Source organism: Marmota marmota, unplaced genomic scaffold, assembly GCF_001458135.2.
Source record: "Marmota marmota marmota unplaced genomic scaffold, marMar, whole genome shotgun sequence".
In the NCBI taxonomy this organism is placed as follows: domain Eukaryota; kingdom Metazoa; phylum Chordata; class Mammalia; order Rodentia; family Sciuridae; genus Marmota; species Marmota marmota.
Window position 1 is genome coordinate 19746993 of NW_026000153.1, and position 20948 is coordinate 19767940.

A 20948-nucleotide genomic window follows, 5' to 3' on the forward strand; every position below is an offset into this window, starting at 1 on the left:
AAATGCAACCACTGTAGACCACACGCATATCTTGGGGGCAGTGGGGAAGATGTATATCGGTCAAGGGACCAAATGGCGACCAAGAGGTCACTACAGGTATGGACGGTTCTCCTAAGACAATGAGGAGAGGACAAAATTGTTCCCATTTTTGGATTATATCACTCGACTTTGGAGTATGGCTGGAACTATCCAAGCTCAAGAGGTGATTCTTGCCATCATGGGGAGGACCAGGTGTGAGGAGAAGGGTAAACAGTTTAGGGGTGCCTGAATCACCTCCATTGACATGCTGGGCCTTATGCCATGGAAACAAGCAAGGCCAGGCTGCAGAGCCCTTGGTGGGTGTTAGTGAGACAGAGGTCATTGCAGAGCCAGCTGGTGACAGTCTGTGCCTGGCCAGGCCCCAAGGAATGAGGGGACATGTGTGTGTGTGTGTGGGGGGGTTCCAGCAGTGGGTGGCACATGTGGGTGGACATAGGGAATGATGGGCACAGAGCTGGTGAATTTCAGCCCAGAGGTATGAAGTTAATTCCTCTCTGAGCTAGAAGTGGCTGAGTATGTAAGGCAGAAAGGCCACAGGGAGGCAGATGCAGCACGATAGGCCCTGGCCCTCCCTGAGCACACCGTGATCCCAAAACATGGAAAACATGGTGGCACAGTCTCATTACGAGAGTAGAGGGTCTGAATTCCTCCTTACCTGGTTGAGTCTGCAGCATGAGGACAGTGTGAAAGCCACTGCCCAGATGAGTCCTGTCCCATCCCTTCACCCAGCGCCCACCCCAACTCTTCCTTCAGACCTCTACAGACCTCATAAGGTACTTGAGCCCTTCTGCCCAAATAGCCTGAGATGGCCCCAGACAGCAGGCACACCCACACAGAACCCAAGTCCACCTTGAGTGGTGACAGGCTTCAAAACCTTAATCTGGGGTAACAAATTCCTTCTTGGCAATGTCAACTAAGATACATGTGGCCACCCAGGTTACCGGGACCTGGCCCACCTGATAGCCAAGCTCCAGTCTATAGCCACTTCTCTAGGGCCACAATGTATGGACTGTGTCCAGCTGGCTGCGGCTCCATACACTTGGCTCTTAGTCCCCATAGGTTAACTCTTGGGAACCTCCTGAATTTCCACGCTGGAGTATCATTGTCCCACCAGGGGCTACCACTGGGTCACAAGAAATCCCTGATCCCCGATTTCTGGGAGCCAAGCTTCCACCAAGATCCATGACTAGAGTAGCTGCCCCTCCTTGTGGAAAGGGCCTCCTTCAAGCCCCCAGCCCCACATCCCTTTATCCTGTCTTCTGGCAGCTTCTCCCCACTCTGGCCTTATACAAAGTCCTAACAGGGAGGCAGACCCTATCTCTGCAGGGAAGGGGTGGAGATTACCACCTGGCAGGAAGCAAACTTGGGAAAGCTAGGAGGCTCCAATGGCTCATTATCCTCTCTTTAATGTGCAGTCACTGTGCCCATGTATTGTTTAAGCTTCTACAGAATGAATGATGCTGGAGTGCAAGGGGTGGTGGTGGTGGTGTCGCCTTTCTCCCCCCTATCTAGTCTAAACAAACCTGCACTGTGGGACCGGGGTGACCAACAGCCCAAGGCAGAGTCTTGTGATGAGCTGCCCATCAGAACTAGAGCCTATGGTGACCCTCGGTACTTCAGTCCTGCCACTTGTGTGTGTCATGGTGCCACAGAGCATGTGTCATAACCAGGACTGCACCTGGAAGCTGCTGGTCCTGTTCTTTAAATCTAGAGGAACATGGTCAATGAATTTGATAGGAGGGGTCATCAGCCTCAGAGGAAGCATGGGCCTTTCCTGGAGAAAGGATGGGGACACCAGCTACACAGCCTTGCTTCTGTGACTAGCATGAGGTGTTGGACCACTAAGTCCCTGAGGCTTCCTTCAGCTCTGGGTAAAAACACCTAAGACTGGGTGGAGTACCAGGATACCAGCCAGCCACCTTCTGGTCTTGGCATCTTTCCTGCTAGTGCCCCCTAAACAGCCCTTCTCTAGGGAAAGTAGTCTTGGGCCCACTCTGCTAGAAGCCATACACTTGGGTGGCCTTATGAACCAGCTGATGGTACCCACAGGTCGACCACCACATATGCTCTTCCCACCATGTACGCCTGCATTTCCACTGGCAAAAATAGGAAAGAAAGCAAATTTTGGGGATGGCCCCACAGTAGTCCTGGCAACCCAGTACTGGTTTGAATCACTGTCCAGTCTGGGCTTTGACTTAGCCACCTCAGCAAACAGAAACATGAGCTTCCTTCCAAGAGTGAGGAGGCCCAGGGATCCCAACAGGTAAGCACCATCTGGCTCTATGATGGTCTCCTCCCTACCCTACAAAGGCATAGCAGGGAGCTATGGGCCTGCAGCAAGCTGGCCAGTTTTTCCTGGCACAAGGACCTGGGTGTATGCAGTGGGGGACTTGGGCCTTCATCTTGGGAGGGATGAGTGGCAGGCCTACTCCCTACTGGTCACCTGACACACCAAGAAACCATGATGCCAGGGTCCTCTCATCCCCTTGAAGGAAAGGCCAGTGTGTTCAATTTTCATTCTTATAATATAAAACCAAGAAAGTGAGACAAAATGTTAAACCATGTTAGTATGAGCTGGCTGAGTGAAATCTGGAAAAGTAGAATATTTTTTCTTCTTATTCCTGAGACTGACTGCACCTTCCTAACCAGGACTGACAGGAGGCACCCTGGGGCTTTCAAACCACATTCCTATGGGGTCATTATGGTATTCAGCAGACTTTGCTGGGCAGCAGTCTAGCTCAAACACCTGCTCCCCAGATTTTTAGTCAGATAGTGGACATCAACCTTGGCCATGGGAAATCACACCCAACTCTGCATCAGTCCCCCAGCTATGCAGGGTTGCTAGGCCTCTGACCAAAGGGGAAAGGGTTTATCAAGGGCTGACCAGACTGTGCTGAGAAACTTCATGCTCTTTATTCACAAAAGAGAGCCATCTCATCCCTGGCTGAGCTGGCTGCCAGCTGGCTTGCTGGGGGAGCAGATTTGAGGTGGGGTGAGGGTCTGTTCCCCAAGCATGGTGTCCTGGCCAGCGAGTTCTCTGTGTAGCAGCCAACGCCTCCTGGACACATTTCCACAAAAACACTTCTTGAGCTTTTCCCTCCTGCATTCTTAGGGGCAAATTACTGAAGCTCTCTCTCCTTTCTGGAGGTTATTTATGGCCCTAAGAATGGACAATTTCAGTTAGCCTCTGATATATTCTTCATTTGATAAATACTTCTCACACCCTCAGGTCCTGCCCACTGAGAATGAGCAGGGTCAGAGGAAATAAGTTCTCCCTGGAATGGGGGAAGGACTCAGAATGGAATAACCTGAGATCTGATGGGGTTCTGAGTCAGATGTCAGGCTGTCTTGGTGGAAGACAATGCAGCTAACCTGAAGATGTGCACCTGGAGGATCTGCGGCAGTGCAGAGGTATCTGGAGACCCACGGGCTGGGAGCTTGGTGAACAATGAGTGAAGGCGCCCTGTTCACCATCCAGCAGGGTCATTCAGAATTCTGCACTCAACCTGAGCCTTCAGGTAAACAGAATTCCAGACCTATTTGAAATTATGTCAGAGCTAGTTACATTCTTTTATCTGATCAAAAGCTTATAGGATTTCTGAAAGCTGTGTGAAGTTTTGCCAGGGCTTTTAGGCTGGATGGAAGATTCCCCATTTTGGTGTTGGCTGTATACTGGGGCCCAAAGCCTCATGACTAGAAATTGTGGGTAATGACAACTCACAAACAGAACTATAAAGAGCAATGCCACACTCAGAACTGCTTAAATACAGATTTATTGCAAACCAACAGAGGAGCTGGAGCAGCTTTGCAGGCTGGACACCCCACTCTCCTGGGCCCCTGGACAAGGGGGACGAGTCACCCCATTTTCCTCAGACCTCAGCTGGTGGGATTTAGTGGCCAAACTGCGGCTGTCGTGTCTAAAAAGAGAAAATAGGCAGTGCGCCAGCTCCAGAGGCTAGACAGTCCAGCAGGAGCCCCAGCTTGGAGAATCATCCCCCAGCCTGGCTAGGAGTGAGCCAGGCCAGGAACAAGGATTGTGGGCCCAGAACCCACAACCACACTGTGTACCCAAGGACCAGACCAGGCTCCTGCCACACAGCTAACACCCAACGCTGCCCATCTCAGCTACTCTTTCCTAAACACTGGTTTACTGTTTGTTAAAGAAGGGCAGGGACTGGGAAGAAATGCAACACAGAAAGTAAATCCAGGCAAAAGGAAGACAAGTCAGAGAAGTGAACAACTCAGTCTCCCAAACAATGAGGAGCAGGGCTCACACACCTCATCCCTCCTGGAAGACTGTCCACAGGGAAGGGGGCAGGGAGGAGGCAGCCAACTCAGGAATCACAGATAAGATGGGAGACATGCACATTCATCCCGAGACCTCTTTTTTGTTAGGTGTGACAGTTGTATGGGACGGTGTTTTGCAAATCCTAGGACCTTGATGAAACTTCAGGAAAAAACAACAAAGGTTTCTTCAGAATCTCTTGAAGGTGAATCAGTTCTGCTTCCTGGGGTTCAAGATCTCTTCAGAAGGGGCCGCACTAGCTTGGTGACAATGTCAGACAGCAGAGCTCTCACATTTCAAAGGGGGCATTTGGGGTCCTCTGCTCTCCCTTGACAGTCAGTATGACATTTTTGGATCCATAGAATACCTCCCAGAATGTACTTAAAAAAAAAAAAAAAAATATATATATATATATATATATATAATTTGTTTTTTAGTTGTAGTTGGACACAATACATTTATTTTATTTATTTATTTTTATGTAGTACTGAGGATTGAACCCATTTATTTTATTTATTTATTTTTATGTAGTACTGAGGATCGAACCCAGGGCCTCATATATGCTAGGTGAGTGCTCTACTGCTGAGCCACAACCTCAGCCCCAGGATGTACTTTTTATAAGGGCTGTCAGCCACCACTGTAAACCAGAAATCTAGCCCAAAATGACTACAACAAACTAGATCCTGTCTACACAGTTCAATGTGGAAGCCTTTGGAAGGATGTCCCACCAACTTGTTCTCCTAGACAGTCCCTCTTGAGCATTTGCAGAGAGCTTGCAGGCCAGTGCTCTTTGCCAAGAGCAAGTTGCCCAGCATCTTTAGGCTTTGACTCCAGCTGGCCGTGGGTATAACCAGGGTACAAAGACTTGTGGTGTGACTTATTTTCATACACTGAGGCTGCCAGCTAGGTGAATGGACAGTGCTGGGCACTGATTATACCACATTCCTGGTAACAGGCAGAGAGAGTCCTGTAAGTACTTAGAGCACCTGGAGCTCAGCCCCTCAGTCAGGTCTTCATAACTTGGCTAGAGTCAGTGCTGTGGCTCAAGGCATGGGCTTGGGGATACTGAGATGGTGCCCATTCCCTGGACAACAGGGGGGACAGACTAGGAGATCCAGGGAGCACAATCCAGTGCCTGGTATGAGGGTCTTCAATTTCTTGGGATCTGTCACAGTGGGACAGTGCGCCTTCGTGCCTGTATAGAAATTCCTCTTCCTGAGGCACCCGAGGTCAAGGCTGCTCAGGGTTATGGCTGACATGATCTGCCAATGAGCTGCTAGACCTGGTGTGGTCTCCTGAGGATGCCTGGTTCTTGCCCATGCTTTGACATAGCACATCCAAAGAGGTCACACAGGGAGCCAAGCAGAGTATACCATGCAGTGGTGGCCAGGCTCAGTTCACTTTAACAAGAAACAAAGCAAAGCAGCCGCAATCCGAGGGCAGACAGAATTCCCACTGCATCCGGACCTGAGACCAGAACCCCAGACTTTCTCCCAACATCAAGAATGTGAAAATAGGACTGCAGTTTCTGCTGTTCTGCCTATGTGGCCGAGGCAAACAGAGCACATTTACAAATGGATGAGCAAGACTGCACGTGAACATACCTAATGAGGTCAAGGGGTACGGGTTTCCCACAGCGGCCCCAGCAGCAGCTCCACAGCTGTTCCCCACTTGCCTTCATGCAAGTGCTGCACCCCACACACTTCAACTTTGGCTTCGTCCAAGAGCCCAGCAACTCCCCACTCCCAACCAGAAGAAAAGCAAGCAGAATAGCATCAAAACAACAGCAAGCAGAGAGCAGAGGAGGAAAGAAATGCTGCCTGCAGTGGCTGGTTGCTGTGGAGACGAAGCATGTGCTCTCAGTTTACTGGGACGTGTCCCTCCTGCATTTCAAACACCTTCATTCAGTGTTGGCCTCAGCGGCCACCAGGCAGCAGCTGGCCCCGCACCTTCTCTGGAACAGCCTGGAGGTGCAAGGTCAGGGTTGATGGCCTGGTTCACCCTTGAAATAAAGGATGGCTAGGGGTGAATGAGACGAGCAAGTCCCTGGCACACAGGGAGCTGAGAGAGAGGGACAGCTGAGAACAAAGCCTCTGCCTCCCTGCTGGCGAGTTTCCTTTCCTTCTGGTCATTAAAACTGCACAGCCCCCGGGGAGATGTTGAACATGGCTGGGTCGAATCGCTGGCCTCGGAAGGGAGAGCCTTCAGCATCCCACCCCTTCTTCAGCATCTCATGGACTTTCTACAAACAGAAAATAGAGAGATTAAAGGGGATCACAAGGGACTGCATGCTTCCTCCCAGAGCAGATGGATTGCAGGAACAGAACTGCTTCCTCAGGGATTGGGAACTTGCCCCGTAAGACAAACTGGCTGGAGGACCGTATACCCTCCAGCAGCTCAAGACCAATGGAGGCACTGGGTGACTGCCAATTCCTGTAAGACTGCGCTCCCCACAGACTGAATTTCTAATCCTCTCTTCTGTCTCCAGTAAAGCAATGACAGCGCTCTGTGGTTCACGTCTTCTTTCCCTTTCTACCAGGATTTCTGTCCAAATTCCAAACAGCCTACAGAGCCTAGAACCCCCACTAGGCATTTTCCCGTACCGCCTTCCCAAAGGAAAAAGTTCTTGTCATTGACAACTGCCATCATCAGACAATTCAAGGTTGACCCAAGATGTGGTGCAGGAGGAGAGACCTCAGAATGTCCAGTAGGGAATCCACCAGGCAAGAATGTCCCACTATTTCCTTGGGGACCTAGTCAGGGGTGACAGACTTAGCTCCTTTCTGGCACATGACCACTGCAGAACGCCTAGCCTCCAAGGGTCAGCAAGCAGACCATAGCAGTACGGCCGTAGTCAAGGGACATCAGGAAGGCTGTAACCCTGAGGGAGGCACCTGAGCCTAGGCTGGTGGGCCAGCCCTTCTCTAAGCATCTGTCCTCCTCACCTGGTCACTTCAAGTGTACCCACAGATGGGGATGATCTCTTCTTTCAACCACAAGAAATGAAGAGGCTGACGTGTATAGGGCCAGGGGTTATCCCACCAATTGAGTCTGTGGTTTCTGTTGCAGAAAGCCTGAAGAACAGGCCTAGAAGACAGATACACAACTCCAACAAAAATTCCTAGCATCTGGTAAAGCTTCTGGATTTTCCGTACCACAGCTTCTCCTTATAAAATAAAACCTTCCTGACAAGGGGGCTTTCTTTTTCCTAGTAGCAATGAGCATGTTGGATCCGTAACACATATTAGGGACTGATCAGTATTTTCAACTTCTTAGAGATAACTCAGATCAGAGCCAGACCACTTTAAGGCACTGCAGTGTGGTCAGAGCAATTAGCGCATACCAAGTGACAGGGGTGGCAAGGAGGACTTCAGGAAGCCCCTCTGCACAACCCTGATGGCCTGGCCAACAGGAAGCATGAAGCTGGATAGTCTCAACCAAACACAAGAATGGACCTGACATGCTAAGCAAGAGGCCACGGAGGCCTCTATGCCTTAACAGAGCTGTAGTCAGCTGGAGGGTGAAGGGCAGCTAGAGGGCTAACAGTTACAGAGCCGTACAGCAGCCTCCTCTCACCCCAAGAGTCTGGAGGCTGTGTAGAGGCTCAATGTAGGAAGCCAGATGTAAGGAGCAGATTTTTACACTTGATCTTAAAATTGTTGGAGCCCAGGGAGTCAGGATCAGTGTCCAGACCTTCCCTGGGGCAAAGGTGGAGAGTAGACATTCCTGTACGTCACCAAATTCACTCGTAGGTCCAGCCATCATATTAATGCTGGCATGTGCTTGTGCGATGTCAGTTACTGACTTTTAGGGTGAGTTCCACCCAGCTGGAGATATTCTAAATAGACACCTCTGAGTGCAGACTGAACACCTGTGCACTCCACCCTCCCTTTCTAGATGAGAAACCTGCTCAAAGAAATTAAACTGGGGAAAAAGATGAAGGGGAGTAAACTTGTTAATCTTGAGAAGAGGTGAATTCACAGTGACATCAAAAAATTTAAAGCAACAAAAGAAAAGTGTTATCATTTTGAAATTAAAATGCTTCAAAATACATAGCATCTGTGGCATTAGAAGCACAATTTGAAATCCTGGCAAATTTAGAAAACTCTGAGTTCACACCATAAATGGGCATCAATGCCAGAGCACGTTGGTAACTGTGACTACGCTGATGTGCGCAGCAGATGGAGGCTGACAGGAGAACCTGGCCCTATTTCCATTCTCTCTACTAGTGAGGCCTGATGATCCTAGCGCAGCGACCTTGACCACCCACCTGACTTTTTGGAGGGTCTTTCTGCCCATGAGGTACCCTGATAACAAAGAGTAAAGTGTGACTAAATTATATGAGGCCACATAAGGGTATGGATCTTTCTGGGTCTATTTCTTCATTTGATAAAAAAGGAGCTAAGGATATTTTATATGGAACCCATAGGTTGTCAGGGCCCCCATGAACTGAGGACCTTTCCCCAAGCTGTGCCAAGACCAGTGAGGAGCTGACACTTTGGCATTGGTGTCAGGCAGGTTGTGGGATACACATTCTTTTGAATGACAACAGTTCCAAGAAGGGGGTTCATTAAGACCCACAGCCTAGGGGCTTGAGGCTCTCTGGTCATCTAAGAGTAGGTCAGTCCTGGTGAGGAGTCACCCAGAGTCCTACTCATGGGCTGCCAATCCTGGGCTGCTGAGGGTCTCCCAGGGTAGACCTTTGGGCAAGGTCATACAACCCCTCAAATATCGGCATGCTGCTTGGACCATGTTGCAAGTTCATGGCTGAATCAGTTTAGACTCAAAACACAGATCTATGCACTACACTATAGTGTCCTTAAGGTTCTTCTTTGGATATTTCCTAACTGAGTTACTTTCCAACCCCTAAGCTCTCCAGTGCTGGTCACAATCAGTTGTCCAGCCGTCTATAGATGTAGCAAGCCATCTATAGCCCAATGCAGTGCTTTTTCCTCTATAGTACCCTGGAGTCCAGGGGGAGGCTGCATGTAAGTGCACAAATACATGGTGCACATGTATGGTATATGCTGCTGCTACTTCTTGCCCGGTAAAGCCTATCTGTTTTGGTAAAACTTTCCTGGAAGCTGCCTCAGTTTTCTAGGGATAAGCAGCAGATGATTCTGTTCCTAGTCCTGGGCAGTGGGCAGAATAGCAGTCACCAGAACAAGTAGCCCTCCGACCCCCCTTCCCCCAACAGGACCCCAAGAATGAGAAAAACAGAGCATCCTTTTCCTGAAGAGGACCATCAATAAGACTGCAAAGCTGGACTGAACTAGTCTTTGGAGAGATCAGATTTAAGTGGCAGGACTCTCCATGCTTTCAAGGCAGATCTGTGCCTGCCCTTGCTGAGGATGCAGAGACTAACACCATGTCCAGCTCTTGTCAGCTCTCAAGGACAGTGACACTGGGCAAAGCCAGAGGACATCAGCACTGAGTGTAAAGAAGGGAAAGAGAGAATGAGCCAAAGGTCAAGAAGAAGGAAGGATACAGGGAGGGGAAAAAAGGAAACAGAGAACAAGAAGCCCCAATACTCCATGTAGATCCTGTACTATTGGCAACTCCCAGACAAATGACATTACTGGTATTTTGCAGATTACATCTGCAAGAGATGTAATCACAGGGACCTTGAGGGCAGAGATGCAAAAAGTTGTAGAACATTCTAGCTTATATCATATATCATAATTAAGTCTACCAAGACCTCACTGAAGCTTGGCGCAAATATAGCTGAAGACACAATAAATTTAAATTTTTAGTGTTTCTCTGTAACAAAAACTTGATGTTGGCATCTGGGGAAGATGTGAGGATCTTGGGTCCTTGTCCTCTCTGTCCTGTGGCACAAATATATGCTTCTGAAGAATTCTCACTTTCTCAGCACAATGGGCATCTGCATGTATGCTCTCCAGTCAAAATAGTTTCTCTTTCCCGGGAAGTCAACCTCAGCCCTCTGAGTGCTGACCCCAGACACAGGATGGACTGGTCCTCAGGCCCTACCCACAGGGCAAAGGCTCACAGGCAAGGGCAGTGGCTAGATTAAATTGCAACCACTTAGTTCTGGCTGTCCACATGATCTGAGATGATGCTGGGAGCTTTCTGTGACTTCTGTACCACAGAGACCCTGAAGAGATGTTGTTCAACCAAACTGTGCCCTAGGTGAAAAAGGGGGCCAAACCGAAAGGAACATTCTCTTCCACAGAGGAATGGGCTGAGCTGAGGGAGCCAGGTCCACAAGGACAGGAAGGTCTGAAATTAGATCTGGGGTCAAACCCTACCCAGGCTGCTTGAGCTGCCTAACCACATTCTGAGACCTTGAAAACTCAATCTTGGGGCTAGGGATAATGCTCCAGTTGGTAGAGTGCTTGCCGCACACGCACAAGGCCTTGGATTCAATCCCCGACACCACACCAAAAAAAAAAAAGCAAGCAAGAAAGAAAGCTCAATTTTGCTTTTGTGGGTGGGGGGAACCATCATTCCAGGAGTAGTGTGCAGAGCCTACAGCTAGCCAACCCACCCTACACATACATAGTATGTGCTCACTACATGCCCTGGTGTGGCAGGGCCTAGGAAGGAGAGGAAAGCAGCAAAACTTCCAGGCACCTCAACTTTATAGAGATAGGGACATATCTGTGAAGATAGGAAACAGTGTCTGACAAAGCAGCAGAGTATACAGAAGCCCCCAATATGTATTGCCACCCCAAAAAGAAAGGGACAAACCACAAAGTGAGGCTTCTTCCAGAGACAAAGAAGAAAATATGAATCTGTGTGGCTTTTTGGACACTGACCCATGCCCAGCAGCTGACCCTTCCCTACTGATCCAAGGCTGTATTTGGTCCATGTGCATGCTGCTGTCCAAACCTACAGCACTGTATGGATAAACCCTGGAAGGTGAAAATAGGAAAAGCAGCCTTTTCTTCCCTAAGGAGCTACCTGTAGGATTATTAAAATAAGGAAAAGTGAACATGTTTTTCTAATCAATCATTTTCTTTGATGGGTCGGACATGAACCAGCCTCCTGATCCCCCAATAGCTGCTGACCTCATACCTCCCCAGTCACAGCCCCAACATTCATTCACAATGAGTGAATTGCTAGCTACCTGCCTTATATCAGGCCCTCCACAGTCAGAAACCAGGCTGGCCCTACAGGCTGGCTCTCCCCTCCTCCACTGAGGGGCCCATGGAGCTCTAGGCAAGTTATGTGTGGATGAGGCACAGAGGTAAGAGCTGTCAACACTAGACATTTCTAGGCTCCAGTGTGGGCAGGGCACATTGCATAACATCCTTCCAGGTCCTGCCTCCTGGGCTCTTGGCTTGGATATGAGAATGTGGCTGGAATACCAGTGTGTACCAATCCTTAGGCAGGGAACAGGTGATAAAAGCAGGTAAGATGGGGCCCCTCCTGGGCCTCCTGAGCCAAGACTGGCAGGGCAGCTTGTGGTACAGCAGGCTGAAGCAAGGCTGGCCCATCCACCACCCTCCTCCCCACCACGAAGGAAGACCATAGTGTGCATACCAGCTCATGGCTCTGAGGCTTGCCCTGTAGCTTCTGGTGGTAGTCAAAGGTGAGCCTGTCTAGGACTGCCTGCTCCTCCTCGTCCACAGTAGCCATGGAGCGCTCCTTGTTGATCTTGTCGATGTCAATGGGCTCCTCTCCCTCCAGGATGGCACTCCACCAGTACTCACCCACCTTGCTCAGGTTCACCTGGGACAAACAGGATAGAGAACTATATTAGGGATGGGAACTGACAGCCATAGGCCAGGTCTCCAAAGCTAGGGACAGAGCAGAGAGGCTGCTGAGAGACAGACATTTCAGGGTGAGACCAGGATCAACCATTCAAAGGAAGGCACCATACAGGAAAGTGTGCCAGAACACTCTCAGGCACCTTTGAGCCCAAGAACATAATGGGAGCAAAGAGACCTACATCTTGCAGGTACCCCAGACCTTCACCACCAGGTCCCAGATCCTCAGAGTCAGAATGATGCCGACAATATATGCCCACTCTGTCCATATTCACAAGAGGATATTCTCTTAAGAGATACTCCTGGCCCATCTGGACCTTGTCCTGGTCCACCCTAGCCTGCCACAATCTTGCCATGAAAAGCCTATCTGCAGTGGGCAGTGGTGCATGCCTGTAATCCCAGTGACTCAGGAGACTGAGAAAGAAGGATTGCAAGTTCAAGGCCAGCTTCAGTAACTTAGCAAGCTACTGTCTCAAAACAAACAAACAAACAAAACAAAACAAAACAAAAAAAATATATATATATGTAAACTAAAAATTTTTTAAAAAGGGCTGGGGATGTAGCTTAGTTGTAAAGTGCCTCTGGATTCAATCTCCAGTAATCTCCCTGCCTCACCCCCACAAAAAAAGTGCCTCTCCAGATCTTTACTGCCTATTTGGATCTTGTCCCTGCCCAACTCTTATAAACTACCTCCTACCTCAATGATCTTTCTTGCTTCCAAGAGTTTCCTGCCATCTCTTGATGTTCTTCCTTGCTCCCTCACTGCAGTTTCACTTGGCTTTTGAGTTTCTGTTATTATGAGAACACCAGTCTCCTGCCATGTTTAGGTGACTGGGATTATAAGATGAAGAGCTTGGCCTAATGTACGACAGAATCTCCCAGGGCCCCCTCACTCTCCAACATGGGGCCCACGTGCCCATCTCCATTCCCTCCCTAGAGCTGGGCTTGCTTTCTGTGGGAGTTCTCCAGCTCCACAGACGGAGATGGCTCTGGGAGAAGAAGCCCCATTAGGAGTGCCCCAAACCTGGTCCATGCCAATTTGGGCACCTCTCCAGGAAAGCCCAGACTCACCGAGCCTCACGGTACAGTCCTTAGTGTTGAGATCTGCAAAACTCATTACAGAAACACAAAGCCGAGCGGGACTAAAGCAAGGGAGCAAGGAATTAGCCGTGTACCATAGTTTGTGCCCAAGGGCACCTGCTGCTCAGTCTGCCACGGAGACAAATGGCAAGGCCCCAGATCCACAGAGACAAACAGAAAAGAGCCAGGACACACTATCCCCTGAGGTCAGTCGTCATAGGGATGCACAGGGAGTGGGCAAACTGGCTGTATCCCTCATGGTCAGTAGCTGGGTTCATAAAAAAATTCTTACCAGAGAAACCATGAAGGAACAAGTGGATTTTTCCCCACCTTGTCCTGTGACTCCAGTGGGATGAAACTGTTTAATCCTCACAGAAGGGAGAAAAGGTGGCAAGGACTGCCAAGTGAGGGTAGCTCTTCTCACAGACGAGCATCTAACAGAACCACTGACCAGGGGTGAAAGCCACACTCTAGGCAATCATGACAGATGGCCAAGAGTATCCACAGAAGGTGCCACCTGTTTAATCAGAGATTTTGTGCGCCCCACAGGGAGCATGGTAGTCCTAATAAGGTCCCTCTACCTCCCACCTTTGAGCCCCTGCTGACCAAACCCACCCACACCATGCTGGGCACTTGGCCCTGCAGACCTCTGGACTAACTCCCCATAAACTCCTTCTCTTATATAAGAGGGTGAGGTGGAAGGGGCTGTAGAACACACACAGAAGAGAAGTTTTTCAGAACTAGGAAAATCAACACAAAAACTTGCAATCATGACATGAGGTCAGCATCTCAAAAACCTCCACTCCTGGCTCCCAGAGCAGAGGGGGAGTAAAGAAAAGGGGAGATTGCATATGCCACCAGATGACAGCTTCACTAATAAATGATTCCTGTTCTGCAATGCCCAATTTAAATTCAGGATGAAACTTCCAATCCAGATACTCCATTGAGCTGACCTATTGCTAACTTCAGTTTGTACCTCCAGAGACTCCAGGCTGAGAACTCTGCCCCATCTTTAATGAACAGAAAGCATAAAAAACAAACAAACAAACAAACAAACAAACAAAAAACCCTCTCAGGTGGGAAATACACTGTTTCCTGTTTCAGAGATTTTTGAGGCACTTATAAAACTGTAAATTCTGAAAAGATTTTTAAAGTTTTTACTATTATTTTCTTTAGTAATTATCATTACTGAGAACTACACAACATACTATTAGAATTCAGAAGCCCTGTAACATGCACACTATTATCCCTATTTAGTAAGGGCAAACCCTCCAAATCCCAGGTATGCCAACAGCCCACTAATAGCATCCTGAGGTCAGCTGGTTGACACAGCAAGTCTGGGGGCCCCATTGCTGCTGTTGGGCCTTTATACACTGCAAGACCAGACGCAGGACTACAGACATGCCTGACTTCAGTGAGCACAGTAGGAGATGAACTGAAGATAATTCACTGGTCTGCCCAAGAAGAGGGAGAGGGCATATTTTAGGAAGGGGGCTCATTCTGTCTGTTCAGCAGAAGGGAGAGGACTCACCACCATGTCCTTGTGTCCACACATGCATTAGCAAACCCAACAAAAATTGAGATGAGCCTTGTACTTTTTTTCATCAGAAATGTTTGATCTGTATTTAGATTTCATAAAATTTATAATTAAGAGCAGATTCATATGCTCATGTTGTTTCAAAAATACTTAAAAGTTTTCCAATGACTATATCAAGTAGATTTTAAAATAAAATTCATTTAAGTAAAAACATCCAGTTCCTCCAACATGTCCAGGGCATACCTGGCCACCATAAGTAGCCAGGTATACTGGATGGTAGGGTCTTGAAGATGGCTACCTTGCTGTCTGATGCCTCTCATGGGCACCATTGATATATCTTGAAATGAGATGTGAGTTTCACTTTGTAAAAATATTCTTTTTAAAAAATACATGTTTTTTTTAGTTGTCAGTGGACCTTCATTTTATTTATATGTGGTGCTGAGAATCGAACCCAGTGCCTCACACATGCTAGACAAGCGCTCTAACACTGAGCTATGACCCCAGCCTTAAAAATATACTTTTAAATTAAGGTGAAGTTTAATAAAACATAAAATTTTATTCATAGGCAAATGATTCAGTAGCATTTAACACATTCACTAGAGGGTGCAACCATCACCTTTATCTTCAAAATATTTTCATAAAAAGAAGCCCTGTACTCAGTGGTCGCTCCTTACTTCACCCTAATCCTTCCCTTAAGCACCTTTCCCCCTACCTCTGGCAACTGCAAATGATTTGTCTTTATAGGATTTACCTATTCTGGACATTTTACACAAACGAAATCCTACAATATTTGTCTTTGTGTCTGGCTTATTTCACCTAATCCTTAAGGTTCATCCATCAGAACTACACTCCATTTCAGGTTGAATAATATTCCATTCCATGGATACAACACATTCTACTTATCTGTTCATTTGTTGCTGGACACTTGAGCTGTCTCTACCTTTTGGTTATTGTGAATAATGGTGCTGAGAACATTTGCGTACATTTACCTAGGAATGGAACTGCTGAGTGATATGGTAATTCTACATTTAACCTTTTGAGAAACCACCAGATTGTTTTCCACAGAGGCTGTACCATTTTACATTCCCACAAGCAGGCACAAGGGTTCCAACTTCTCTACATCCTCGCTGACACCTGCTATCTTTGTTATTACAGCCATTCTTAAGTGTGTGACTGGCACCACTTGTCCTTTACCCTGACTGCATGTAAACATGCCTGCTCCTCTGCCTTCAGTAGACCTCTCATCACTGTAGAGGCCTGAGCTGCCTTCAGTGCTGAAGCAGCAAACAGGACCTGAGGTTCTTATAAAGGCCCAGAAGACCAATGTCTCACTTCCAAAATTTTAGTAAATATTTATTTAGCACTTTTAGATTAATCTCCTAGTACTCTATTATTTAAGAATAATCAAACTAGTAAAAGGAGTAAGATTAATGGCATTATTAACATGATAATTATCCTCAATGAGTTCATTCTAACATTCTTCTTCACTTCATTAGTCTGTCTTCCTCCACACTGGTCCCTTTAAGAATTCACCTCTCATTCTGGCCCATAACCCCCAAATGTAGGTCCCCATCTGCTTTTCTTTAAATGGCCCCATGCCCCAAAAGTCTTAGAGCTGACTAGTTTCTTTACGCTCGGAATCTCCTTACATTCTACATAACTGCTCTTGTTTCCCATATTTAAATACTTTCCTTGGAAGGTACTTCTAGGAGGCCTCAGATCTAAATCTTGGGGCATTTAATCTTCAAAACTACTCAAGGGTTCAGAGTACACAGATCTTTCAAAGCCATCTCTGATACCTGGGCCAGAATGGGGGGGCGGGGCAGAAGGGTCAAAAGGACAGAGGAGAAATGTTCCCAGAATGGACTTCACAGGTCCCTAGCTAAGGACAACACCCTTGGACAAGTAGTCTGATGATTTGCTTAGTATTTGACTTGTTTTAACATTTTGTGACTTTTTATAACAAGTCACTATTGTGGTGGTATAGTGTGCACACAGTAACTCACCGCTTGATATTACATCTCCCTGAGCCACTGTAAACCCCTATACCCTAGGCACCCTATTCCCCTTCACCTCAGCCTATGACGTTCATCTTGTGTCCATCTTGTCAGTGTTCAGAATGCCACTACAAAGAATCATATAGCTTACAGCCTTGTGTCTGTACTTCCTTCCCTGAGTATGTAGGCTTTGACATCTGGCCAGACTATTTCATGATGCAGGTGACCACACATCTGTCCATGTTCATGTGGGTGTTCCCAGGGTTTGGCAATTAGATAAGAAGCTGCTGTGAAAAAATCTGCATGCTTCCATTTTTCCTTGGTTGGCACCAAGAGTGCAGTGTCAGGCTGTGTCCATACTGGTACATGGTGTCCACGCTCACTAGCAGTGCAAGAGCTGTGGCCAGCACTGTAGCTACTCCAGGATGGCACCTTTGGCCTCTCAGTAGCCATTCTCATGGAGGTAAAGAGGCATCTCTCGGTCGTTGTGATTTCATTCCCTTAATGATACTGAGTTTCCTTTGGTGGGCTCAGAGTATAAGCTCATGTTTTTTTAAACTTTTATTTGGAAATAATTTCAAATTTGTAAGTTGCTACAACAAAATAAGTACAAAGACAGTCATACAGGTGTTTAGCAGTTGCGTGTACACTCTGTCCAGCTCTGTATGTGTAATATATGAATATATAAAACAAACATAATGGCTTTTCTGAACCATTTAAGAGGAAGCTGAATCTGTTTTGGCCCTCTGCCCTATTATTTTCCCTCCTTGGTAATGGAGATGGAACCCAGGGCTTCATGCATGCTAGGTGAGAGTTCTACCCACTTCCTGCCCTTTGCCCAAAGGTAAACCTTCTCCTAACGGTAAACAGTTTTCTGAGGTAACAACTTTGCCTCACCTTCCCTCCAGGACAGGACCCTTCCTACCCACTTTGATCTGAAACATTTACATAATCCTTCTATCTCATCTGGTGTCTACCAATGAACGCGACTGTGTATGCCCAGCTGGACTTGCATATGTTCACCTGCAGGCACCTTGAGGAGGTGTTCTTCTGGGCCACCTGCCATACAGTAACTGAGGTGCAAACCTGTCTTCCTCAGAACCCCTGTGAGGATTCCTGTCTGGTCCTACCTTTCCCACAAACGTTGGGACATCTGATGGTGGCATGGGCTCTACTGAAGTAGCACCTTCTCCTCTATAAGGAAGCCATCTGTCTTGCTGCTGTCAGCACTGCCTCCTGGATCCCTTGCTTCTTCATGGTGCAGACAGTTGCTCAAAGCCATCCTTCGCTGTGTTGGAGTACGACGATCCCAGATGAGGTCCATGGAGGTCACTGTACCCTTCTGGACCCACCATTTTCTGGGAACGTTCTCTTTTTCAGTGTTATAAGACACCCCATGTTCTTTTATCTATCTGGTCCTACACCCACAATCCATTTCTCTGAGAAACCCAGACTGTTGGCTGAACAGTGCTCCCAAAATGTCCTCACAGAAACTTCACCCTCAATGTGAATAAACTTACCTCAGCATCCCCCGATCTGTGCTGATGACTCACCAGCATTTATATCCCTTTCCTTCCTTAGTAACGGAACCTTATTTCTATTCAGGGAAGCAATGTGCCCAGTGAGGACGGCTTTACTCCTCACAGCTGCCTGTGTGATTGAGTTTGGGCCAATGGGAATGTTGTGGGATGTTCCTTCCAGGAAGGCACCTTGGAACAAGGGCAGTTAACAGGGTGGATTGACAGAGCATGGCAGGGGTCCTTGCTGGGTTTGACACCAACCACAGAGAAGATGTGGGCCACATGGCCATGGACTGGGTGTAGTTAGAAGGCACATAGCTTTACCCAAGGAAGCAGAAAACCTTCATATTCTGAGTGCCAGGGATGATGGGGCAATGCGAAACTACGACCCATGCCCTCATCCCACTGCATGAGAAGAGGGGCTATGGGCCTGTCTACATAGGCACTTCAGGAAGCACCTTAAGCCAGCACTGCAGGAAATAATCCTGCTCCTACTCTTGACAGGCTACCGTGGGCCACTACCTTCTGTGCAATCCCTAAGCCTTAGCTCCTCCCTACTAGAATCCAGGGATAGGCACAATGTGAAGTACTGTAATGCCTGGAAACACTATAATGCCCTGGAGACAGTGTTCACACTAAAGACACAAGGGCTCACATTTCATTTCATGTAAGAATTCCCAGGCTTAAGGCTCTTGCCAAAAATGCTAAACTAATTTAATCTGTAGCTTCTACTCTGAATTTATGAAGTCTATTTAGTGATTCATAAGGACAGACTCACAGGGTAGGAAAGATTATCCGAGAAGGGAAAATGGCTCATCAACCAGGAAAGATAGACAATGGACCAGTTCATCTTCACAAGAAAGCCAACTGGAACAACTAGTGGTGTCCAGATAAACCAGTAAAGATATGGGCATTTGAGAAATTCATGTCTATGGTTACATGGGGATGCAGGCACATGCATCACTGGCAACACTCCAGTAACAATCCATCCTCTAGGGAGAACCACAGCAAAAGGCTCATAGACTGTAATTACCCTGGAATTCCACTTTTGAGAAATAATAACTTCATGAAATCATCTCAATCAGGAGGAGGGAAGGGAGTGCAGCTTATATAAAAATACTCACATGGTTCAAAAATCATAAACAAATACACTGCAGTGAATTTTAAAGCCTGAGCTTCAAGGTTTAATTCCTCAAAGAATATTCTAGAGCTACTTCACCAATGTTAAATGGCTTTGTTTGTACATTATTGTCAGTACATGAAGATGTGCATGTGAAATGGCAGTCTCCTCCTATGTAGCTTCTACCACCATTTTCAATATAGACATGTCTGAGAGTACCCCTCACCCCCACAGCAGAGAGTGGCTACCCTCCTACAACCATTTACACAGTGTGGAGGGCAGCCTATCATCTCCCAAATGGAGGAAGAAATGAGGACAATGTACAAGCCAAGTGCCTGGCTTCTGGGACTGAATGAGACATCAGGAAAAGAAGCTGGCGCTGTTGCCACGGCTGACTTTATATCGCCGTAACCAGGCAAGTAGCTTGCCTGAGTCAAGAAGTCTCATTTAACATTCTCAAGAGTGGGAGGGAGGGAGGCAAGAGCTGTCACACGGTTTTAGCTGCCACCCCTGCCTGCCCTGGCTGTGTGGTATGGGATCCACTGCACAGGAGAAGAGAAGCAGTCCATGTGGAAATTGTTAATAAGCCAGTGGCATGTCTGCACTCACCTTTAAGGAGGTGAGAAGGTCAGAAGCTCTTACTGTAAAGTTAGGAGTGATAGTGATGGCTCCAAATACCATCCCTCCTCATAGCAGCTGCAAGGGGAGCCCTGCACAAGTGTTCCAGGGCTGCTATGACAAAAAGAAGGTGCTATGACAGACAAGGGGATGTAAAAAACAAATATCCACTCTCTTATAGTTCTGGAGGCAAAGAAATCACAAAACAAGGTGTTGACAGGACTGTGCTCCTTTGAGAGTTCCAGGGGAGGATCCCTCCTGCCTCTTTCAGCTTCTGGAGGCTGTTGGCATTCCTTGGCTTACTGCCTCATCACTCAAGTCTCTGCCTAGTCTTCATATGCCTTCTCTATATGTGTCTTCTCTTCTGTCTCTTATAAAGATACCTGTCACAGGATTTAGGATCCACCCAGGTAACCCAGGAAACTCTCATTCTGTGGTCTTTAACTTAATCACACCAGCAAAAAGGTCCTGTCATAAAATATCTTCTGGAGTCCATAGAACATACCCTCGACTTCATCTCCTTGACTACAATCTGTGCCTATAGAGGTCTGGATTTTAAAGATAAGTAGCCAACTAATGTGGACATCAATCAGGCCAGGCGCTCTGCCTTGTCTGAAGGACAAGAAAAGAAATCTATAGTGGCTACTTTAGCCCTTGACCAGCGCCGGCTTCATGAATGAAGGTTCGAAACATGAGAAACCTCTAGGGAGTTTTGAATTAAAGAGACAAGACCCTAATTACCTTTAAACCAGCTCCAGGGCGGTTCCTCCTAACTCCAGCCTCCAGCCACCTATTGTGGTGGCAAGGTTTGCTAAAGAGGCTAGCGAGAGAGAGAGAGCACGCCAGGGAGTGGATTTTTATTGGGGAACAAAAAATTCTGGGGAAAATCCCATCCAAAAGATTAAGGGGGGCAGCATCCCAAGGTCAGGGGCGACGCTTGGGTCTTCGGGGTAGTGGCCAGACACGTCTCCGCATGGACAAGCCCTCAGACCTGAGAAGGGTGGGGAAAGCTCTAGACA

At 47.6% G+C, this 20948-nt stretch overlaps 2 protein-coding genes across 15 annotated transcripts in view; both read right to left on the reverse strand.

Moving 5' to 3' along the window:
- Positions 1-11957, reverse strand: part of Camk2b (calcium/calmodulin dependent protein kinase II beta) — a 139809-nt gene extending 127852 nt beyond the window's left edge. For all 14 annotated transcript variants that reach the window (XM_048786530.1, XM_048786538.1, XM_048786528.1 and 11 more), the window contains exon 1: positions 11831-11957. In XM_048786530.1, the coding sequence (XP_048642487.1) occupies positions 11831-11838 (8 nt within the window). In that variant the 5' untranslated portion in view covers positions 11839-11957. The remainder of the gene's footprint in view (positions 1-11830) is intronic.
- A 6315-nt stretch (positions 11958-18272) lies between these two features.
- Positions 18273-20948, reverse strand: part of Nudcd3 (NudC domain containing 3) — a 98482-nt gene continuing 95806 nt past the window's right edge. The window contains 1 exon segment of the mRNA XM_048786314.1: positions 18273-18380. Within this exon segment, the coding sequence (XP_048642271.1) occupies positions 18273-18380 (108 nt within the window).